Source organism: Penaeus vannamei, chromosome 11, assembly GCF_042767895.1.
Source record: "Penaeus vannamei isolate JL-2024 chromosome 11, ASM4276789v1, whole genome shotgun sequence".
NCBI classification, from domain to species: domain Eukaryota; kingdom Metazoa; phylum Arthropoda; class Malacostraca; order Decapoda; family Penaeidae; genus Penaeus; species Penaeus vannamei.
The window spans coordinates 2,396,463-2,420,869 of NC_091559.1; the positions used below are offsets into that span (position 1 = coordinate 2,396,463).

The 24,407-nt window shown below is 42.2% G+C and overlaps 1 protein-coding gene across 2 annotated transcripts in view; it reads left to right on the top strand.

Moving 5' to 3' along the window:
- Nucleotides 1-2,849: 2,849 nt before the first annotated feature.
- Nucleotides 2,850-24,407, top strand: part of LOC138863151 (myb-like protein AA) — a 148,873-nt gene continuing 127,315 nt past the window's right edge. The window contains exons 1-2 of one of the 2 annotated variants that reach the window (XM_070126890.1): nt 2,850-3,274; nt 12,077-14,153. In XM_070126890.1, coding sequence (XP_069982991.1) covers nt 12,109-14,153 — 2,045 coding nt within the window. In that variant the 5' untranslated portion in view covers nt 2,850-3,274; nt 12,077-12,108. The remainder of the gene's footprint in view (nt 3,275-12,076; nt 14,154-24,407) is intronic. The other variant, XM_070126892.1, reaches the window with a different exon arrangement.

Below are 24,407 nucleotides of genomic sequence, written 5' to 3' on the forward strand. Positions count from 1 at the left end.
CCAAAGAACAAAAATAAATCAATTAGTCTGCTCCCACTAGCTAACACTTGAGTGCAAATATAGGTAGGTTTAAGGTAAGGCTGATACTACCCAGATTGTGGGGTCTAATTATTCAAACGTTTTGCAGTCTCCCCTGTATTCTTTTTTCCACTCATTTTGTGACTTTAGAGTGTTTAAATATACACAGAGAAGACTGTAAATCTATTGTTCTTCGGAGATAATATTGTTCATAACATCAAATCCGCAGAAATGGAGTTTGTGCCGCTTTTCAAAAAATAATCTTGAAAATTAGCAAAATCATGGAATGAGTCACTTTTGCTTACTGTTACATAATTGTAAATACTTTATATTAGTTTGTATCTGTAGCAATGCTGAGTTTCAGGACAGGTGTTTCCGTCTGAAAACCTTTCCGTCAACTTTTTCAGCCAAGCAAAGTCAAATCAAGAGCTATATTCGAGAATGTCTGTATTTATGTTAAACAAAATTGTCAAAAAATTGACGGAATAAGTGCTAGTGTGACAGCACCTTTATCCTTTCATATACCAATTTTCTTTCCATACTTTAAAAGAGTGCGAAGAAAGGCCACCCTTGTTATCTTGGAAAATATGATAACGTATTTGCCAGATGTAGTTTTGATAATAAGGAATAAATGTGTTCTTTAGTAAAATTAATGTTACTGATGTGAATTCATATGTGTAATGAACTCCGACTCCAAAATGTTTTAGCGAGTTGCCGATGTAAATCAATTAATACGACCAATCTCCCTAATCCATATGTCACCGGTAAAGTAAGTATTCCCATGGCAAAGTAAGTCCAACTTGCATGGCCACTCTTACTAAAGCTCGAGGAATGAGGCTTGAGCTGCAAGTTGCTCTGACACGTGGAGTCGTCAACTGATTATTAAGCAGACCCTTTGTTTTAGTTCAGAATGGGCTGGTAATGAACTTCACTTCTTGGGTCATGAAGGTTTAGCGAATCCACGAGAAGTCGATTTGCCATTTCAAGGTAAAGCGCAGATAACAACTCGTGGCTTAAGGAGGGTTCGCAGTCGCAATCGCATTCATTAGTCCGCTGATCCCTCTCAGCTAGCTAATGTTACGGGACTGGACTGCACTCCTGCGATAGTATCAAATACCGCATCGTAGGTAAGCAGTAGTTGATTATGCAAGCACAAAATATAGCGGGTACTTATGAAGTTTTTGTCTCTTCACCATATTTTGATTATTTCTTAACTACAATGGTTTAATGTAATGGGACTGATACTACTAAAGCTATTACTCAAGTTCACAATATACTATAAACTCACGTCATCGTTCTAAAATAATAGTATAAAACACAAATAGAAAACATTTTCTGGAATGCATATTCATAAAAGCAACGTACTCGACGCCAAGGAGCCTTCAGTTAAGAAATCGATTAAGAACTTGCATAAGAATATCGCATTGCGTGATGCCGAAAGTGGAAAGTGCATGATAGCGGTGTTCCATCGAGTTTATAAGCTCGTAAGCCTGCCGTAAGTCCGCGTGACCTGCGTTGTAAAGTAACGCTAAAATGGAGGTCAATTTACATTTCTAATTAGTAGTCGCATACAGTATTAAGCTCTGTCGACTTAGGTACATTTATACGAAGGTCTTCTTTAATTAATTCTAAGGTAATGAAGCTTGAATATCAACCACGCGGGTCCAGAACTACTCGGCGGTTTGGAGCGTTTAGTGTAATTGACATCTTCCCCGAACATGCTTCAGAATTAACACCCAACTTGAAATACCTCTTAAAAACCTGTTATGTTTAGTAACTGCGTCAGAACGGTGTAGATGTGGTTTCGTGTAAAGTGACCCGATCAATGTTTTATTTGACAGTTAGTATTAAAGTTAAGAAAAAAAACTTTGCCTCACTATTTCTCATCTGAATCTGCTATTAACCAGATATATACACCTTTATATGCCAGTATCCCTGATTTATTGAGTGTCTCCTGATAAATGATACAGCAAGTGCGTCATACATTAAACTTTCATGACTTGTAAAGCACTCGATACATGCTGTCACTGAACATCATTTACTAGGGTGACTCTGCATGCTCACATTTGTTTAGCGCTCCTTGTACGACCCAAGACTATTCAAAGTTTAGTTGCTTAGGAATGTGTTAATGAAAGGTCCTTGTGCAATCTGTCTTTCACTTACATAATTTGAATAGGTCGCTTGTAACTGCCGTAGCCGTTCATTTTTTGCTGAATATCCTTATCTATTCACTATTTCAAGTACTGACTAAATCACGATGCATTCTAGTTTTAGCACGCGTATCCTTATTACACGAGTTACGTAAATCGAATAAATGAATAACTCCTGTAGCTTTTCCGTCCAAAATGGTCAAACACGAGTTACCTCCAAACAATTCCACGGCGCATTTCCCGACCAGAGAAAAAAACAGCTTTATACAAACAACGAGTGAATAAACCTCACATTTCGCCACGTCTTTAGTGCACATCCGGCAAGGCTCTATACCTTCAAATCGCAGGAGCACCACCACACTTTACCGTTAAAATCGATAAGCAAGCAACACTAGATGCATGAAACTCCTTGCGACCTGAGCACACCTCTTGTCCCGCATGCATTTTGAACGACCCGCGCTGGGACGGGAATCCTACTAAAACATCCTGGAGGGCCAAAAAAGAGAGAGAAAGAGAGAAAGAGGGGAGAGAAGGGTAGTAAAGTAAAGGGTAGTATGTGTTGGATAGAGAGAGAGCGGGAGAGCGAGTGAGCGTGTGTGTGCGCGTGTGTGTGTGTGTGCGTGTGTGTGTGAGTGTTGCGCGCGAGGGTGTGAGTTGTGGCGTGTACTGCGCAGATGGCATTATGGGTAATCAGCTGCCATCTTCTCCAGCGCAGTTGTGGACTTGCTTTATTACTGTTAAGATGCGCGCTACTCGTGTCACGATGATCACGCCGACACCCGTTCTTACGTGTTGAAAGGCGATTTGGAGAAATAGCAAGTGATACCAGTGTCGTATAGGTGTGCATAGGTGTTAAGTATGCAAATGTTAATTATGTGGTTACCTGGGGGCGATTATGAGTGTTGAGGATAATCACTGTGATGTGTTATGTTGAGTCGCAAGTTTTCCCTTCTGTGGCTGCTGCTGTGGTAACTTTGGTGTTATCTCCAGCTGTCACTGTCGTCGCCAACAGCTGTGCATCGAGTCTGAGGAGCTGTCAGACTCCCCAGAGAAAAGGAGGCTCCGGGCCAGGCCAAGACATGCAAGAAACCAGCTGAGGAGCACAGGTGAGGAAAGGGTTGTCACTCCTCTCCCATACACCCATGCAGTTGCAAACGGGCTTCATGCTGCCCACGTGAGGGATTCACTGTCCCTCCATTAACACTAACCCCGTAGAGGCTTATTTGCGGTCACCTCACATAGGGTCATGCAGGACAGAGGTCGCAGATGACCTGGACAGGTGGGCTGGGAGGTCATGTTATGTGCATGTTTACCTGAATATCGTGATTTGAGACTTGTTTTGCCTAGTTACAACCAGTCCCTTGACTGTCACTGAAAAATAAGGCGAAACTTGGCGAGGAGAGCCAGGCTGGCATGGCTGCCACATGTTGCAAATGCATGTAAATTGTCCCTTGATTTATGAAGGTTTTTAAATATGCATCTGCAACTTGTTTACTTGCACACATGTTGGAAAACAGCTTGCCATAAGCAGACTCAAAGAGAAAACTTGAACATAGGTCGAGGGTGAATTGATAATGGAGGTAATGATTAAATACTTCAAAACAGTTCATTGCTAATTCATGTTGGATTAAAAGTTTATTTTGAATAATTACACTGAGCATTGTAGTGCAGCGTTGAACAACTCTCAATGTTTTTGCAGATACAGTTCAGTTTATTTTTTCAATGAATCATGAAGATTCATCTACAGCTTTTAATAACCACTTTTGGATTTTGTTTACTTGTTTTTTTTTCTCTGGTCTTATCTTCACCAGCTGTTGTTGGAAGCAAGTTATAATCATTTTTGTTATTTGTTTATTTACCACAATGACCATTGCTGGTTTTTTTTTTATAATGCTGTTATTATTCCTTTAACTCTATTTTCAACATTACTAGTGCTGTTACTGTTATTACTTTTTAATTGCAAAATTTACTGTTGTTTTTTCATATTCTTGTAAGTATAGTTAGTAGTAAAATTCTCATTATTATTGTTTTCTTTTATAACTGTTATGACTTGCACTATTATTACTATGATATTATTATTTGTGTTATTTTTGTTGTTATTGTTATTGTTGTTGTTGCTATTATTATTATTATTATTATTATTATTATTATTATTATTATTATTATTATTTATTATTATTATCTTTTATCATTATTATTACTGTTGATGTTTTTTTATTTTGATTAGGATTATTGAAGTTAATATGAATATTATCATTATTATTATTGTTATTGTTATCGTTATTATTATTATTAATTATTATTATTATTATTATTATTATTATCATTATTATTATTATTATTATTATTGTTGTTGTTATTGTTATTGTTATTATTACTATCATTATCATTATCATTATTATTATTATTATTATTATTACTATTATCATCATCATTGTCATTATTGTTATTATATATTATTATTAACATTATTACTATTAAAGTTAATGATACTACCATTATTATTATTACTGTTATTACTATCATTATTATTATTATTTTTACTGTTATTATTATTATTATTATTATTATTATTATTATTATTATTATTATTATTATTATTATTATTATTATTAACATCATCATCATTGTTATTATTATTATGATGATGATGATGTTGTTATTATCATTATTGTTGTTATTATTTTTATTATCATTATTATTATTAGTAGTATCATGGTTATGGTTATAATTATGATTAATATTGCTATTATTGTTGTTGTTGTTATTATTATTATTATTATCATTGTTATTATTATTTTATTATCGTTATTATTATTAGTGGCAGTATCATGGTTATGATTATTATGATTATTGTTATTGTTATAATTTCTTATTAATATTATTGTTATTATTTATAATTGCTTTGATTTATTGTTGTTATTCAACATCATTATTATTGTTATTGTTAATTTTTGTATTATTATCAATTTAGTTATTATTATCATTATCATTATCATAATCATTATAGTTATTATTCTGATAATGATTATCACTTATTATTATTATCATTATCACTAACATTTTTACTTGTATTATTACTATTATTATTGTTATTATTATTATTAATAAGCTACTGTCACTATTATTATTATTGTTGTTGTTCGTATTGTTATTATTATTTATATTATTGCTATTTTTATTATTATTAACATTGTTATTGTTGTTGTTATTATTATTATTATTATTATTATTATTATTATTATTATTATTATTAATTTCTCTTTGATATCATCATCTTCATTATTATAGTTATTGTTGAAATTCCTACTCTTTATTTTTCAGAGAAATCATTAGCTCATTATTAATTTGGTATTTTAATGTTATTATATTCATTGTTGTTATTGTTGATGTCATCATCATTTTATTATAATAGCTATTATTATTATTTTATTATTATTGTTATTATTATTATTATTATTATTATTGTTATTGTTATATGGTTACTTTAATAAGTATTGTGGCAGTTGCTTTGATGCTTATTAGTTAATGAGAGAACTCCCGTTACTAATTAACAGGGTTTGTCGTCTCTGGGAAAGGTCATGAGATTCAATCACTTTTTCTGTTGTGTCTTATATAACGTATAGTCTTTTTTTGGGGGGGAATTGTTGTTATTTTTATTTGTTGATATTAATATTAATGATAATACACTCCAAGATACTAAGTCACACACCTTGTGATTTTTTTTTTGCAATAGTTGTAGGAACAGTCTAGAGGCACAGTGATTTTTTCTCTGGATTTCTATATTTCTGCAACTGTCATGTAACTGTTGTGGAATAGTCCAGATATCATAGGACAAAATTTTGTATCTTGTTGTATGCAAAGCTTAATGACTGCTTTTGTTAAGGTAGTTAGTCATCATCATTAACATTATCATTATCATTATTATTTTCATTATTTTTGTCATTGTTGTTTTTGTTATTATTGTTGTTTGTCTTTCAAGTCATTACTATTTATGATATAGGCCATTTGTCTATTTATATTTGCGTATAACATATTGCTTTGGAAGGATGCACTTTTGATTGCACTTCATATAAAGTTGATAAAAAATTCCGCCAACAAGTACTTTCATAACTATACTTTTCTCTTGATCCTGATGACTTACTTTGACTGAAATGGAGAGGAAAGTGGATGTGTATTTATGCAAAATGTCGCATATAATAAATGTACTTTTTATTGTCCTGAATTAGTGCTGTGACAAATGATTAATGATGTATAATAACGCTTTGGATTACCCATGCATTTAAAGGGGAAGTATACTTTAAAGGTTGTGCAGTTGATGGACTGAAAGTGTTTTTAAACTTTAGGCTATTAACATGAATTTTATATAGGTTTGATATAGTCACGTGAATTGTGGGTTTAGTTTAGCAAGACGCATGTAATGTTAAGCATGGTCATGTTACCACAGGAAAGAGCTTAGATATATGTGTTTAAATGGCTCTTACTTGTGATATAACCACATCCACCTGGATATAGGTATCTCATACAGACAAAAATAGCAGTAGATTTGTAAGAGCTTTTTCTTTCTTTAATATTCATTTTTTATAGTTATTTTATTTTTATGGGAATTATACAAGTATTTTTATACTTTTCTGTAGTAGATTTACTTATGTCATCCTAGGAAAATGTTGTAATGATCCTCTCTTAGAAACTTAGTTGACACGCCTCATTACCAGATATTTACAAGGACTTTCCTTTCATTCTTTCCTCTTGCATCAGTCAATGGGTTTTCAGCTTGATGTATTGGTGATATTAGGGATAGATGTGATGTATAAATCTATATTGTACTGATGGAGTAGTGTCGTACTACATTTTTGACTTTATATTACCGTTGTTCTCTTCAAAATAAACGTTATTTGTAATTGTGTAAACGGTTTTGTCACCACAGACTTTTCATAGTAAATTCACTACACTTATTCTTGTAACTATATGAAATGGAATGAATTCCCAGGAACTTTTGGAATTTATAGAGTAGACCAACTTACTAGGAATTATGTGTTAACCCTATTATAGATGTGGACATATGATGAGAGCACTCTCTAGCCTCAGAGTAAGGAGATTAATGACATTTTGATTGCAGAAAAATTAAATATCAAAAGGTATAGTGGACTGTAAGTCAGAACGCTATCACAGGACTTTTTATTATATATCATTTTATGTAAGCATCATTTTTTTTTTTTTATTGCAATGCTTATGAATATATATGATGAGGTTTGCAGATACTTTAATCTTGGAATTGCTCTGTTTCTGTTAAAATTTATATGTAGAAGTATATACGATTGTTTATTTATTTTGAAGAGGAATTCTACAATTGAGTATGTGGTAACCCTTCAGGACAGAGGAAACCGGAGCAAAGCTAACAGGAAATTGAATAGATTAACCTCTGTGAAAGAATTATCAGCAGTGAAGGATGCTTTTCCCTGTATATATACACTTTTTATTGTTGGAATATACTTTTGTTGGCGTTGATGTTAGCGTTACATAGTCAGCAACATTTTTCACAGTGCTAGATATTTCTGTATCTATTAGGAATCTAAGTATATTTTACAGATGTGAATTGTGTGTCGTTGAAAAATATGTTGGCAAGAAAATTCAAGTGACCAATAATAACCAGACATTTCGGGTAGAAGGATGAAAAACAGAAAATGAATTATTGCACATAATCAGTGCCATCAGGGGCAAAAAACAATAAAAATATTTTCACGTGTATTTATTAAACATCATAACTTGCATCGGCACAGATGATTTGCATTACTAAAATGGAGGTAGGCCTAGTGATGCATTAAATGAGTTACTAAGTAGTAAAAAAAAAAGATTGATAATATTGTTATTTAACAAAGACATTAATGATCAAATTCATGGAATAAATGGTATTGGCATATTCCTTCTGATAGGAAAAAGGCATAGATGTAGGCTTATTGGTTGAATGAAAGGTTTTAATGTCATATATTTCTAAATTTAATTCAGCTGATACAACTATAAAGACCTGAAGTTGCTTTACAAGTGTCAGTTACATAATATAGTTCTGGACTGAAATATACCTAGAGATATCATAAATATTGAAAAGGCTTATGATTTGGAAGTTATCAACTACTTGAATCTGTTTCTTCCCTTATTTTTTTCTTTAGTTTTTCTATTTTGATTGAGTTTTACCACTTTGCTCCTGACACACCAGCCAGAGAAGCTCGACTTTATTATAGAGTAGGTCATACCTGTAAATGTTGACCTCAAATTGAGTAAGTAGTAATATTATGAAGTGAACATGATATTTTATTACTGGGTACATAGAGTTCAATTATACCTGTTTAGGTATCAAAAGAGGATTTTGGAAAATATTAAGTATGGATATTTTTATATGCAGATTAAAAAACAAAACAAAAAAATACAAAGATTAGACAAAGAGTCAGGAAAATATCAGATATGCATACTAGATTAGAGTTGATATAGGATTTTAACTCTGACAGAAGAGCCACAAGTATACTTAAGCAATGCTGGTATTCTGTGGAGAGAGAACATATGGTAATAAATTTTGCAGACACATTCAGTAGAATAAAAATATGATTATGACAAAGATGATATTTTCAGTAAGAAAAAGAGAAGAGATGAAGCCAAAGGAAAGAGACAAGAGGATGATAGATAACAGTGATTTGTGATGATGACCAAAAACCTTCCCCTGTATTACAAGTGTGGATAAGGGGGAGGAAGAAGCAATCTCAAATAATTGCACTGGATCCCACTGCAGTAGGATCTAATAGTGAGTTTGCCAAAGAGTAATTGTGAGAAAACTCCTAAAGAGGCCACTTGGGACTCCTGATCGCATAACATTAGCTTAAGGAGATCATTAACATTGATTCTGATGAAGCCACGTAATTGAGGCCATCTGATGTATCTCATTTTGAGTGTGCACTGGGTTTGAAAGGGTTTGTTTTTTATTAATATTTCATACGAGGGAATTTTGGATAGGTAGTAAGACAGTTCGTGACGAGGTTGTATACTGTGCAGACACAAATCGCCTTGGACGTTTCTTTATTTTTTACACCAGACTCTGCACATATTAGATGTACATTTGTAAAAGTTTTTAATTTAATCCTATTGTTGGTAGGAGTATTTAGCTACCCAGATTTGAGGCTTGGTTAATGATTCATTGTTTTGTTATAAAGATATATTTTGAAAGGGCAGTGTTTTATATAGGAATAAAAAGAAAGCCTATTAAAGTTGACAATGTAGGCCTAAAAGCATAGGAAGTATGTTGACGTAGGTCTTTTGTCTTTAGACAGAGACAGAAACATGAGCTGACAGATAGATAGACTGATTGATTGATTACAAGCATTACAATCATTATCTTTATGCATTACTATGACTTTATCTGTTATGCTGATTGTAAAGATTAGAATTTTGAATATGTTTGTCTATCACACAACTTTATATCAACAGTAACTTGCTGTTAAGAATATTTTAGCATTAAAAAAGATGAAGGAAAAATGAAAATTGGAAGTAACTATTTATTTGTTTGGGGAAACAGCATTATCAATATTTTAGTTTTTTTTTAAATAAAAATTAAGCATGCAGAAAGCCCTGATTTGAATAACTGTATTGATATAATTACAAACTTTGCACCTCAAGCTCGGACACAGGGAATGGTGTCGACAGAGTCACTTTGGGTATACTGGAGCCCATTTGATAGACACGCCGTAATTTGAATTTGCTTTTGATGTGAATTACTGTGTTTAGGGCAAGTGACAGATGTCGCTGCAAGCAAGATTGGGCGGTCTGATGTGTCATAGGGAAAGCAAGGTAACTTTCATAGCAGAAGGGTGCTTTGTGCATAGTAATTACAGTATATGTATATCATTTTGTGTATGTGTTTGCAAGTATGTGTGCACGTATGTATGTATGTGCGTGTACATGTGCATGTATATATGTGATAGGCCTATGTATATGAATGTTGATGTGTTTGTATTTACTCTTCCTGTCCCTCTTTCTCCTTATCCTTCCTTCCCTCCCTCACTCCTTTCCTCCCTCCCCTCCCTGCCTCTCCCTCTCTTCCCCCCCCCTCTCTCTCTCTCTCTCTCTCTCTCTCTCTCTCTCTCTCTCTCTCTCTCTCTCTCTCTCTCTCTCTCTCTCTCTCTCTCTCTCTCTCTCTCTCTCTCTCTCTCTCTCTCTCTCTCTCTCTCTCTCTCTTTTTCTCTTTTTCTCTTTTTCCCTCTTTCCCACTTTCCCCCTTTCCCCCTTTCCCCCTTTCCCCCTCTCCCTCCCTCTCCCCCTCTCCCCCTCTCTCCTTCTCTCCCTCTCTCTCTCTCTCCGTCCCCCTCTCCCTCTCTCTCTGATTATTAAGGAAAATTGTAAATGTGATATTGAAAGGGAAAGTAACCATGTTTGTATAATGGAGGGAAAGATAATTGTATTTTGTAAGTTGATGATTATAACATTAATGATAATTAGAATAAGGAAAGTGCTTACTGTTGTTATTATTGTTATCATTATTATCATTATTAAGAGTATTGTTATCATTACTACTACTACTACTACCACTGTTACTACTATTAAGACTGCTACTATTACTAGTACTACTACTACTACTACTACTACTATTAAGACTGCTACTACTATTATGCTATTACTACTACTATTATGCTATTACTACTATTACTACTGCTACCACTGCTACTACTGTTACTGCTACTACTACTACTAATGATAATGCTAAGACTACTACCACCACCTTCATCATTGTTATCATTATTATTGTTATTACCGTTATTATTATTTTTATTGTTGTTATCATTATTATTTATTATTATTATTATTATTATTATTATTATTATTATTATTGTTATTGTTATTATTATTATTATTATTATTATTATTATTATTATTATTATTATTATTATTTTTTTATTATTATTATTATTGTTATTGTTATTATTATTATTCTCATTGATATTATTTTTTCTTCATTATTACTTTTGTTATTATTACTATAATTTTTATTATTATTATTATTATTATTATTATTATTATTATTATTGTCATTATGCTAATGCTGCTACTACCATCACCACTACTATTACTACTGCTACTACTATACTATTAATACTACTGCTACTGCTTCTACTACTACTACTACTACTACTACTACTACTACTACTACTACTACTACTACTACTACTACTACTACTACTACTACTACTACTACTACTACTACTACTACAACTATTACTATTATTATTGTTTTTTTTTTAATAGTTATTATTGTTGTTATTATTGTTATTGTCATTATTATTATTATTATTATTTTTATTATTATTATTATTATTATTATTATTGTTTTTGTTATTGATATTAATAATATTACAAGTATAACAAAGATAATTATTATAATTAGAGTAATAATGATAATAATGATAGTAATTATTATTGATATTATTTTTGTTATTTTTGATGATATGTCATCAGCATTATTTTTATTCTGTTTTGTTATTGCTATAGCTGTTATTAATTAGTTTTTATTTATCAGTTATTTTTTTTCTATTACTATTATTCATTACTATTATTAGTATTATTACTATTACTATTATCATCTTTATTGTTATAAATATTCAATTATCAAATTATTGTTATCATCATCCTCGTGATCATTATAGATATTATTATCATTATTATTATCAGTGTTATTATTATTTTGATGATGTTTTTAGATTTATTGTTTTCATCCTCAATATTATCATCACTAATAGGCATTTTTGTCATTTATTGCCTCTTGACATACATTAATACTCAAGTGCATGTCATGGAATTTGTTTTCCTTTTTTGTTTTTCCCCCTTCCCATTATGGTTAATGGAATATTAACATGGTGCCTTCCCCTCAGACCCGTGATGGTGCAGATGGGGCCAGTCCAGCATGTCCCAGGCATCAGCAGCAGCAGCGGCAGTAGAGAGCGGCGGTGGTAAGCTGCAGCCGCCGCACAATGTGGTGGTATATGTGGCAGGCGAGGGGGGTGGGGGGCCGGGAGGGGCGCAGGTGCCTCCTCGTGCCATGATCACCCCTCACCCGGTCAAACCAACCAACCCCCACATGGTCAATGGCTTCAGGGTGGCCAACCCGTTGCATCAGCAGCAGCAACAACAACAACAGCAACAGCAGCAACAACAGCAACAGTCTCACTATGGTATGCAGATGAACGACAGCCTTCAGCAGCAACAGCAGTTCCTTATGAATAAAATGAATGGAGTTGAGGGAGCGACAAACTGCTTCCCAACGAGCCAGGCTCCTCAGCAGCTGCAGTACCTTCCTGGTGGCAACTATGTTACCACAGTTACTGTTCATGCATCAGAGCAGTCACAACAAATGCAGCAACACAATATGCAGCAGCAACAACATCAGCAACAGCAACAACAGGCGCCGCAACAGCAGCAGCAACAACAGCCTCAGCAGCAACAGCAGCAGCAAACAAGAGCAATGAATCAACAACAGTTACAGCATCAGCAACAACAGCAGCAGCAGCAGCAGCAGCATTTACAAAATCAAGTTAATGTTAACGTGATGGGTTCCATGAATGGTTACGTGCAGAATGGTGTTATGATGCAAGTTAGCAATGGCACCATGAACAACAACTCTGCAATAATGTGCAATGCACAAATGATGAATAATCAGATGGCTGCTAGTAACAATAATAATAACAACAATAATAATAATAGTAACAATAACAGTAATAATAATAATGCAGCTATGAATAATAACAATAATAATATGGTCGTTGCTCGACCAAGAACTAGTTCCCGGTGTGACTCGGTGAGATCAGAAACGGCAGAGTCAAGTTGCAGTAGTCTGAGCTCAGATAGTCAGATAGAACATAGTCAGCAACAACAGCAGCAGCAGCAGCAGCAGCAGCAGCAGCAGCAGCAACAGCAACAGCAGCAGCAACAGCAGCACCAACACCAACAGCAGGCTAACAGTCAGTTCACCAACAATCAGCAATACCAGGTTATGAACAATGCACAGTATATGAACAACCATATGCAAGCAGTGAACCCAAATAGTTACAACTGTTATCCAAATTACATGGCTGGTCAGTCGTCTGGTGGTGGTAGTAATGTGAGCGGAATGAATCAAACTGGTGTGTACAATAATCAAAATATTGTACAAGCCTTTCACCAAGTGAACACAGTGCAGCATGTACAGATGCAGGGGGGACAGTTGCAGATAATGCAGCAGCAATACCAATATGTACAGGGCCAGAATATGAACGTAATGCCACAGAACCAAGGCATGTGTGTGAACAATATGCAGAGATTGGGTATGATGCAGGCTGGGGGGATGGTACAGGGTCAGGGGACCAATATGATGCATGGACAGATCATGCAAGGACAGAACATTGCAACCCATAATGCGAATGTGATGCAAGGACAAGGCATGAGCATGGTGACAGGACAGCCAGGAATGAATGTGATGCAGGGTCAGAACATGAATATGATGCAAGGACAAGCAATGAACATTCCACAGCCGCAGAGTGGAAACATGAATGTAAATCAGTACCACGCAGGTCATGGACAAGAAGTGATGAATCAGTGTAACCTAGTGATGGGAGGGCAGAATGGAGGTCATGGCAACCTGATGGGCATGCAAGGGGGCATGCAACAACACATGATGGGTGGAGGCATGACACCTGAACAGCAGCAGCAAGCAGTCATGATGGGAGGTGCCATGCAGGGAAACATGGCCATGGTGCCTGTTGGTGCCAAGATGGCTGGAGCTAACATGGCACACACCAACTTGATGGCTGGCTCAGGTGGACCACCAGTAGGTGTCATCAACACTATGTGTGGTGCCATGCCAGCAGGCACTCCTGCTGTACATCCACCAGCTGACAGCAAGAATTTCATGCCCCTTGTTGTTCCGTTTGGATGGAGGAGAGTCATCAACAATGGTCAAGTCGTCTATATAAGGTCAGTACCCTTTATTTCACCTGTTTAGATTTTGATGAAGTAAATGACAATTGTTGCAAGTGAACAGAGGGCAAATAAGGATTCGATTTCATGTAATTTGAAGATGCAATTGATGTACGTTCTTTAATTAACAGACTGAGCATTCTCTCGTCCTATTGCGGTCAATGTTTTTTTTTTGTGTATTCAAACATTTAGAATGTGTTGTAAAATTGTAATTGCATTGGATTACTATGTTCGGAGTAAAAGTCTGCAGATATTAGGTCAATAGCTTATTTACCACTCAGTCACATTATGCTGCTGCACATTTAGGAGAAGTTATAACTCTTCTGGATACTGTTGAATAAAGAAGTGTTAGAAGAGTCCAGTCAACCTTTCCACCATGATGATATGCACAAATGGAATTGCTCATACATAACGTGACTCATCGTCTTCCGCCAAGGTCATACACTGGATTCTTAGACATCTCGTGATCGTAAACAAAGTGGAAGTGAACAAAGTGGAAGTGAACAAAGTGGAAGTGAATTTCGCGGAGTGGGGATGAGACAGTGCGATGAGAGCGGAGGTTGGGAGGAAATCATCATGGTTTCGCATGATTTTCGTTTGTCATTTTTGTTCGTAAAAATGGATTGTTATTTGTGAATATGGTTTTTATATTCTCTTTGGCTTACTTGAATGCAGAACAGCTATTTACACTTCGGTTTGTGTAAGAACAATTTTATAATTACTCGACCTACATCTTACAATGAAAATCTAGAATTTCTGAAACATGTATATAGAAAAAAATAAAATCGTCAAGGGAAGGAAATATCTTTATTTCTCGTTTTCTATTCTTGCTTCAATCCCAAATTATGTTACTTTTATTAAATTCTGGGAAACATAAAACGTCAAACAAGTTCTGATTCGTTAGTGATTTTATATTAGCGACCATTTCGAAAAGGACTTCCAGTCTAAGAACAGGCCTTTTTAATCTTATGTATTTATATATTTATTCTATATTTTATTGTTATATTATTATTGTGATTATTTTTATAATAATAATAATAATAATAATAATTATTATTATTATTATTATTATTATTGTTGTTATTGCTGTTATTATTTTATTTTATTGCTGTTATTATTTTATTTATGAGTTACGGTAATGCTTTGGTTTTATAATTGGGTAAATGGTAATGCTAGTAGAAAAGAAATTTTTCATGAATATATAAACCTGAGGAAAACCTTATGATTTAATCACAGTTTGCAATGCAAAGGAATCATTAATAGAATAACTTGCTGATAATGATAAAATTAATTCGCTTCGTCTGAGAACACAGGTGTGTGTGTGTGTGTGTGTGTGTGTGTGTGTGTGTGTGTGTGTGTGTGTGTGTGTGTGTGTGTGTGTGTGTGTGTGTGTGTGTGTGTGTGTGTGTGTGTGTGTGTGTGTTAGTGAGCATTACGAAACGGTTTGGCAGGAGAGAAATAATTTGTGTTTTTCCTAATGATTTTCCTAGATGCTGGAGGTATTATTCTTGCATTTGGTTTTATTTTTAGTTAAAGTAGGAGAGAGAGAGAGAGAGAGAGAGAGAGAGAGAGAGAGAGAGAGAGAGAGAGAGAGAGAGAGAGAGAGAGAGAGAGAGAGAGAGAGAGAGAGAGAGAGAGAAAAACCAAAAAGACCCAGATCTGGAGGACAGGAAGATTGACAGAATGGCCACCGGCGGGGAATGACTCGGATGCTGCCCACGCCCGCGGCCGGCCGAGAGAAAGGCGAGAGGGTGAAAGAGAATACCGCAATTACCGCACCGGAAGTCCGAACATGTAAAGTACTTCCGCCGAGGCTGTGATCACACGTGTCCGCGCGCGGGCACGCTTTGCGGGCGCTCGACGCGGGCTGGCCGCCGTTTCCGCGCCCTCTGCTGCGAGATAGAGTCTGGGTCTGTATCTGTCTGTCTGTCTGTCTGTCTGTCTGTCTGTCTGTCTGCCTGTCTGTCTGTCTGTCTGTGTCTGCCCCTCTCTCTCTCTCTCTCTCTCTCTCTCTCTCTCTCTCTCTCTCTCTCTCTCTCTCTCTCTCTCTCTCTATCTCTCTCTCTCTCTCTCTCTCTCTCTCAATATATATATATATATATATATATATATATATATATATATATATATATATATATATATATATATCCATGTCTATGGTTCACTTGTCTGTGTGTGTCCTTGCGCGTGTACACGCACGTGGCTCCCCATGGCATGTCATGAATAACAGATACTTGTCGCTTATTCGATTCCCCGCAACCGACTTCGGATTACGGACACGCGCTCCCGTGGCCGCCGCCGGCTCGCTCCCGTGACCGGATTTCCCGCCGAATCGGACATCCGGGTCGAGGAGACATCGCCGCGGGACGTTTTCGATCCTTTCGGAAAACGAGTCGGACGAGAAACATCGCGTGGTCGTATTGCTTTACATTTATCCGTGAAGATTGCAAGGTGTGATGGGGAAAATTGTGATTTGTGCCCGATTTTCTTCGCGATTTTGTCGTCAGATTTCGTGTTTTTTTTACACGGGGCTTAACGTCAATATATCCTTCTGGAAATCCTGTCAGATTTCGTGGTTTTTACACTGGGTTAGACGTCAATATATCCTTCTGGAAAGCCTTTTAGGGGATATCGCTGAACCGCTAGCGGCAGTAGGACGTGTTCCCCTGCGTCCGCGCGTCCTACTCGGGATCCGCCGCTTCCCGTATCCGGACGCTTCCTTTATCCGGATGCTTCCCGTATCCGGACGCCTCCCTTATCCGGACGCTTCCCTTATCCGGACGCTTCCCTTATCCGGACGCTTCCCGTATCCGGACGCCTCCCTTATCCGGACGCTTCCCTTATCCGGACGCTTCCCTTATCCGGACGCTTCCCGTATCCGGACGCTTCCCTTATCCGGACGCTTCCCGTATCCGGACGCTTCCCGTATCCGGACGCTTCCCTTATCCGGACGCTTCCCGTATCCGGACGCTTCCCGTATCCGGACGCTTCCCTTATCCGGACGCTCGCTGCCGTTCCCGCCTCTCCTCCTTCACGTGGTACGATGAGGCGAGGGGGGCGGGGGGGGGGGGTTAGGGATGGGAGCGAGGGAGTGGGGAGGAAGAACGGGGTAAGAAACGGACTTTTTTTCTACATCTGTGGTTGGGGAAGTTTCCTCTAATGTGACCCTCAGTTGACATGTATAGATATATAGATAATATATATAGATAATATAGATAATATATAGATAATATAGATAATGTATAGATAATGCAAAACATAAAGACTGCGAATATATATTTTTCCTTCGGGCATCGAACTAAAATACGGGGCAGCGTGATAGTTTTGGACGAGGAACGCAGGAACGCAGGAAAGAGTAAATGGGAAGTGGTGTAGATAGAAAAATAGGCGGAACGAAGGACAAATGTATCCGAAGATAAAAATTAATGGCGGTTTTTTTTTTTTTTTTTTGTGCGGACGGCTTCACCCCCCCTCTCCCCCTTCCCCCTTTCCTGGATCCAACCCCCACCCCTCCCCCTACCCCCGAGCCCGCCCATTGAGGTGAGAGAGGAATCCTGAAGCTCTGAAGGTCTGCTGGGTCCATTTAAAAGCCGAGTTTATTATTAATATTCTCGAGAAAAGAGAGATCCCCTTTTGCCGCGCTCCGCATTCTCTGGTTCCTCCTTGCCTGGCAGAAATAAAGTCCATGTTGGAATCTGAGTTACTGGTTATAACCCAGCTGACCTCTCCCCCTCCTCCCTCCCCTCCCCCTCTCCCCAGCCTCTTTCTCTCTCCCCTCCTCTCTCTCTCTCTTTCTCTCTCTGTCTCTCTGTCTCTCTCTCTCTCTCTCTCTCTCTCTCTCTCTCTCTCTCTCTCTCTCTCTCTCTCTCTCACTCTCTCTCTCTCTCTCTCTCTCTCGCTCTCTCTCTCTCTCTCTCTCTCTCTGTCTCTGTCTCTCCCACGCCCCTCTCTTCTATCTCCCTACTTTCTTCTTTTCAAACTTTTCCTTCCTTCCTATCCCTCTTTCCTTTCCTCTTTTTCCCTTTCTCCTCCCCATTCCCCCTTCCCCTTTCCCCTCTCTCCTCCCCACTCCCCCTTCCTTTCCTCCTTCTCACTCCGCCTCTCCCCTTTCCCCTCTACCTCACCGCTTTCTTATTTCTCTTTTCCCCTCTCTCCATCACTTTGTCCTCTCTCCCCTCTCTCTTTGCCTCGTCTCTCCTACCCTTTCTTGTCTCCCCTCTCTTCTCTCCCCCCTCCCCTCACCCTCCCTCCCTATCGTCTTCCTTCTTTCCTCCACTCCCCTCTCCCTCCGCCCCCTCCGCCCCCTCCCCAAGGCAAAATTGGATCCCTGGAGTATGAATGCAGACCAGACTCCTTGTAATTAAATATCCTGGGAGTTGGATTTTGGAGTTGGACGCGAGGCGATGCAGTGGCGCAACTTTTATTTATTTATGTACGTTTATTTACTTATTTATTTTGTTTGTTTGTTTGTTTATTCGGTTATTTTTTGTGTGTGTGTGCGTGGCCGCTCTCGGGAGGGAGGAAGGGTGGGAGGAGATGGGGAGAGGAAGGGAGGGGGAGGAGAGGAAGGGAGGAGGAGGAGAGGAAGGGAGGAGGGGGAGAGGAAGGGAGGAAGAAGAAAAAGAGGAGGAGGAATTAGACAACGGGGGCGACGACGACAAAGAAGTAGAGGTTGTAGTAGTAGTAGTAGTAGTAGTAGGAGGAGGAGGAGGAGGAGGAGGAGGAGGAGGAGGAGGAGGAGGAGGAGGAGGAGGAGGAGGAGGAGGAGGAGGAGGAGGACACCGGTGAAATATAAAGGGGGAGAGGAGCAACACTAGAGTGACAAGAAAGTTGAAATATAAGGAGCAATAGGAGAGCATTTCGGTATGGAAATGAACTAAGGAGTAGATGATGAGGCATACAGAGCAAAGGGAATTTGAAAACGACCCAAACTAAATAGAGGGAAAGACAACCTCTCCCATAAGAATCGTCCCTGGGCTTTGGACTTCCTTTTTCACTCTCTCTCTCTCTCTCTCTCTCTCTCTCTCTCTCTCTCTCTCTCTCCCTCTCCCTCTCCCTCTCCCTCTCCCTCTCCCTCTCCCTCTCCCTCTCCCTCTCCTTTTCGTTCGGTGATCTCCGTACCCTTTCAGTCATAGCAGGAAATATCGGAGAGTACAAATGGAGACCTCGTTTAATGGGCCGTCGGGTGGCTGGAAAGCGAGGACCATTACACATGTTGATGAAGACGTCCCGCTGGGCACTTTTTAGCACGCCGAGGAGATCGACGCTTATTGCACGCCTTAGGGCATCGGAGGGGGAAGGAAACGGTAATGCCAGGAGCTTGTTTCACGCCCCCCTCCCCTCCCCATCCCTGTACACACCCCTACCCCCTCTCCGTCCCTCCCCATCCCTGTACAGACCATTCCCCCCTCCCTGTTCCTGTACGTATCCATCTCCCCCTCCCCGTCCTTGTACGTATCTCTCTCCCCCTCTCCATCCTTGTACGCACCCCTCTCCCCCTCCCCATCCCTGTTCACACCCCTCTCCTCCCATCCCTGTTCACACCCCTTCCCCCTCCCCGTCCATGTACGTACCCCTTCCCCCCCTCCCCATCCCTGTACATATCCCTCTCCCCCTTCCCCTCCCTGTCCACACCCCTCTCCCCCTCTCCATCCCTGTACTCACCTCTCCCCCTCCCCATCCCCATACGTATCCTCCCCCTCTCCCCTTCCCCATCCCTGTCCACCCCCTATCCTTCCCCTCCTCCATCCCTGTACGCCCCCTCCCCCTCCCCGTCCCCGTACGTATCCCTTCCCCCTCCCCCTCCCATCCTGTCCACACCCCTATCCCCTCCCCATCCCTATACTCACCCTCCCCCTCCCCATCCCTGTCCACACCCCTCTCCCCCTCCCCTCCCCCCCCTCCCCCCCTCCTCAAGACCTCCCGTCCGTCTATCTGTCAGCCGCGGGTGTGCTTGGGCGTTTTATGGTGCAATGAGCTTTATTATTTACATTTCTTGGGCGAGTTCGGTGTCGGTTGTCAGCAGCTGGGCAGGGAAAGGGCGGCGTCGGTGCCTGGGAAAGCGGGCGGGGATTCTGCGCCGAGGGAGGTTGCCTTATTTATTTGTTATTCGTTTAGAGAGTAGCTCAGTTACGGAGTGTTTTTTTTTCTTTCTTGCTTTTTTTCTTTCTTTCTTTCTTTCTTTCTTTCTTTCTTTCTTTCTTTCTTTCTTTCTTTCTTTTTTTGAGATGTTGTTTTTCATTTTCTCGAGTCCGATGCGACAGCGGAGTCACGTAAGACAAGGGAACGTCGCAACGCCCGCGCACCCCCTCCGTTCCCCTCCCCTCCCCCTTCCTCCCCCCCCAAAGAAGTATAATTGTTTTGTTTTATGGCTCGGTCTTCTCTTTCTGACACCTTCCGCTTCACCTTTTCGCCCCCATACACAGGGTGGGAGTTCTTACACCCCCTCCCCCTCCCTAACCCCCCATCACCCCCCCCTCCTCCGCCAGTGCATCCGGTCCACCCATCGTTAACCCAGAGCCCACCCCCTCGTACCTGCGGGCGCGCCGCCCTGCTCGTTATCACTGGGTTTCCAGCCCTTGGCAACCCTCCCGCCGCCCTTGTTTAGGATCCTGCAGGTGTTGATTGGGTAAACATATGTACATATGTTTACATATACATATATGTTCGTATACATCTGCACATATACATATGTATATATATACATATATGTATAGTATTTATACATATATATTATATATAAATATATATACATATATATATGTATATGATATATATATATGTGTGTGTGTGTATATATACACATATATATGTATAAAATATATATACATATGCATATGTACATATATATGCATAGTTTTTCATTATCGTTTTCTCTCTTCTCTCCTCCAGTAACACTTAGACCCCTCCCCCCTCCCCCCCTACCCCCTTGCTCCCCATTAGCCTCTGCTCGACGCAACGAAGGGGTGAGTTTCCTGCATTCGGCGGCGGCGGTTGGGGTGGTGGGGGAGGGGGTGGTGACAGGGAGTGGTGAGAGGGAGTGGTGGGGGTGGTGAGAGGGGGTAGGGGGTGGTGAGAGGGGGTGAGGGTGGTGATGAGGGGATGGTGGGTGAAGGGGAGGGTGGTGAGGAGGCTGGTGGGGGTGGGGGTGAGGGGGAGGGGGTGCGAAGTCAAAGGACGAAGCCCAGGTGACTCGTCCTGTTCGCGCGGCGGCAATTAGGCCATGCGCGAGGCGGCGGGATTGTCCGTTTCCGGGATTTTCCGGATCGTGATGGTCTCGAGAGAGGAATTTGTGTGTGGGAGAGGGAGAGGGAAGAGGGAGAAGAGGGAGAGAGGAGGAGAGGGAGAGGGAAGGGAGGAGGGAGGAGAGGGAGAGAGAGAGAGAGAGGGGAGGGGGAGACAGAGAGAGTTTTTGTACTTTTGCCCTCCTCTCTCCCTCCTCCTTCCCTCCTCCTTCCCACCTCGTCCTCTTCCCTCCCCTTCGCCCTCCTCTCTCCCCCTTCGCCCTCCACTCTCCTCCCTTGCCCTCCTCCTTCCCTCCTCCGCTCTCCCTCCTTCCCTCCTCGCCCTCCTCCTTCCCTCCTCCCCTCGCCCTCCTTCCCTCCTTCCCTTCGCCCTTCTCCTTCCCTCCTCCCTCGCCACCTCGCCCTCCCTCTTCTTGGATCGGCCGTCTCGTCGCGTCGGGTCAGGAGGCAGCTCTTGGGGCGCGAGTGCTTGCTTGCGGTCGGCGGGCGGAAGAGGAGGATGCGCGGCGGGCAGAGCGGACACGAGGCCACCGGGGAAGGCGCTCGGGTGACGGCCAAGGGTGCTGGCGGTGGCGGTGGCGTCGGCGGGCGGTAGCGGCGGCGGCGGCGGCGGCGGTGGTGGTGGTGGTGGTGGTGGTGGCGGTGGTGGTGGCGGTGGTGGTGGTGGCGGTGGTGGTGGTGGCGGCGGCAGCGGATATTCCCCATTTTGACAAGTGCAGTGGGAAAAGTGTCGATAAACCCGTCGCAAAAACACGGCGAGTCTTCCCACGAGGGTTGCGGCGAGTGTGGGGGGGGGGGGAGGGGGAAGGGGGAAGGGGTGGAGGAGGGAAGGGGCGGGAGAGGGTACGTTTTGGAGGTGAAGAGGTACGACGCGAACTCGAATTAGGATTGGGAGGATAATCATTAGTTTATTCATGCACCTTTTTTTTTTTTTCCTTTTGTAGTATTATTAATTTGAGGAAGTCGAGCACCGGCAATGCGTGGGCGAGAGGAAGGTGGCGAAGGGGCGATTCGGGGGTCGCGGGGGGGGGGAGTGGGGGGGGGCGAGGGCGGAGGGAGGAGGGAGGAGGATATTCAGGGTGTGTTTGTGGTCCCGTGACGCTCGAGCCCTAATGACGAGGGAAAGGTCAGTGCTTGGCGGGCCGAAGGCGACGCGGCCGGGGGGAAATGGCGGGAATCTCGAGCCTGCGCGACGGGCGTCAGTTCCTTCCTTCGGGAGGCGAGACAGAACAAATTAGGAGAGGGAAGAACGCCCATTCGGGTGAGGATGGGCGCGGAAATGACGGCCTGCGACGCGGGCGGGGGGAGCGATGCGCGGGCGCCCCTCGGAGCGCGGCGGGCGGGTCTCCTCCTCCGCAGGGACACGGGGCGAGCGGGGTTTACGTGGTCGCAAGGGGGGGGGGGGGAAGGACTGGGGCTGTCGTAGGATAAGACCCAGGAAGGGGGAGGGGATGGGAGGAGGGCGTGAGAACATGGTCGCGGAGGAAAGGAGGGGGGGGAGGAGGAGGGGGGAAAGGAGGGGATAGGGGGGGGGGGGCAGACCACAGCGACACCACGCTCGCTTGGGTACTTCATCGTGCATGTCTGCGCGCGCGTGATGGGACGGTCTGCTTGCGTGGCGTCGCGACGTGTAGGCCGTGCCTTGCGCGAGCGAAAACGGGCGTCCGTGGCGGCTTTTCTCTCTCCTTCTCCTTCTCCGCTTTTCTTATTGGTGCGTCGGAGGGTGGGGAGAGGGGGGGGAGGGAGTCCGAGGCGGCTTTTCTCTCTCCTTCTCCGCTTTTCTTATTGGTGCGTCGGAGGGGTGGGGACTTTTCTCTCTCCTTCTCCTTCTCCTCCGCTTTTCTTATTGGTGCGTCGGAGGGGTGGGGACTTTTCTCTCTCTCCTTCTTCTCCGCTTTTCTTAATGGTGCGTCGGAGGGGGAGGGTGGAGGGGGGGGGGAGTCCGAAGCAGGGCAAGACGGCCCGCGAAGGAGCGCAGAGGCGACGGTGATTGCGCCACGCTGCCTGCCGCCGCCCTTTTTCCGGGGGGGGGGGGGAATTGGCGATGAAAGGCGTTGGCAAATCCTCGGCGGGACCCTCACCCCTTGTCCTGTTGGCGTAGGACTCCCAGGTGGGAAAAGGAGGGATGGGGGGGAGGGAGGGAGAGGGAGCGAAGGGAGGGAAAAGGGGAGAAGGGGAGAAGGAAAGAGATGGAGCGGGAGGGGGGAGGGGAAGGGGAAGAGGACGCGAGGGTATAATAACGACAATGCGAAGGAACACTTACCGCACGGGAGGGGGGCGAGGGGACAATTGGGGTGTCCTCGACGCGGCGACGATGACGGCGCTTGTGAACCCTTCGGACGGCGGGGGGGTAGAATGGGGAGGGGAGGGAGAGGAGAGAGAGAGGGAGTGGAAGGGGTTAGAAGTGAGAAGTGGGAAAGGGAGAGGGCGTAGAAGGGGCTAGAGTGGGGAGTGGGAAAGAGAGAGGGAGAAGGGAGGACGTTGAAGAGGCTAGAGTGGGGAGTGGGAAAGAGAGGGAAAGGGAGAGGGCGTAGAAGGGGTTAGAGTGAGGAGTAGGAAAGGGAGAGGGAGAAGAAAGGATTAGAATGGGCAATGAGAGCGGGAGAGAGAAAGAGCTCGCTCGCAGAAAAGGGGTTGGCTCGGGCTGAAGGAGTTGGAGAGGGAAAGCGGATAAAAGGAGGTATGATAGCAGGGAGGAGGGAGGGAAGGTGAAGAGGAAGAGGTGAGGGGAGGGGTGGCAGAGGAGGAGGGAGGGGAGGGGGAGGGAAGTCGGGCGGCATTGTCCCTGTGTCGGGATTGTCGGCCAGGGATTGTCGTGTCGGCGTTCAGCGTGAGCCGATTCTCCCGAGGAAGTCAGGAAGGAGGAATGAGCGGCTTACCGGGGTTGCCTTTGGAATGGGCTTAGGGGGCTTAGGGGGGGAGGGAGGGGGGTAGGGGCGCTCGGAAGTTGCGCGAAGGGGGGGAGGGAAGGGAGGGGGAGGTTGTTGTACATGTACAGGTATGTGTG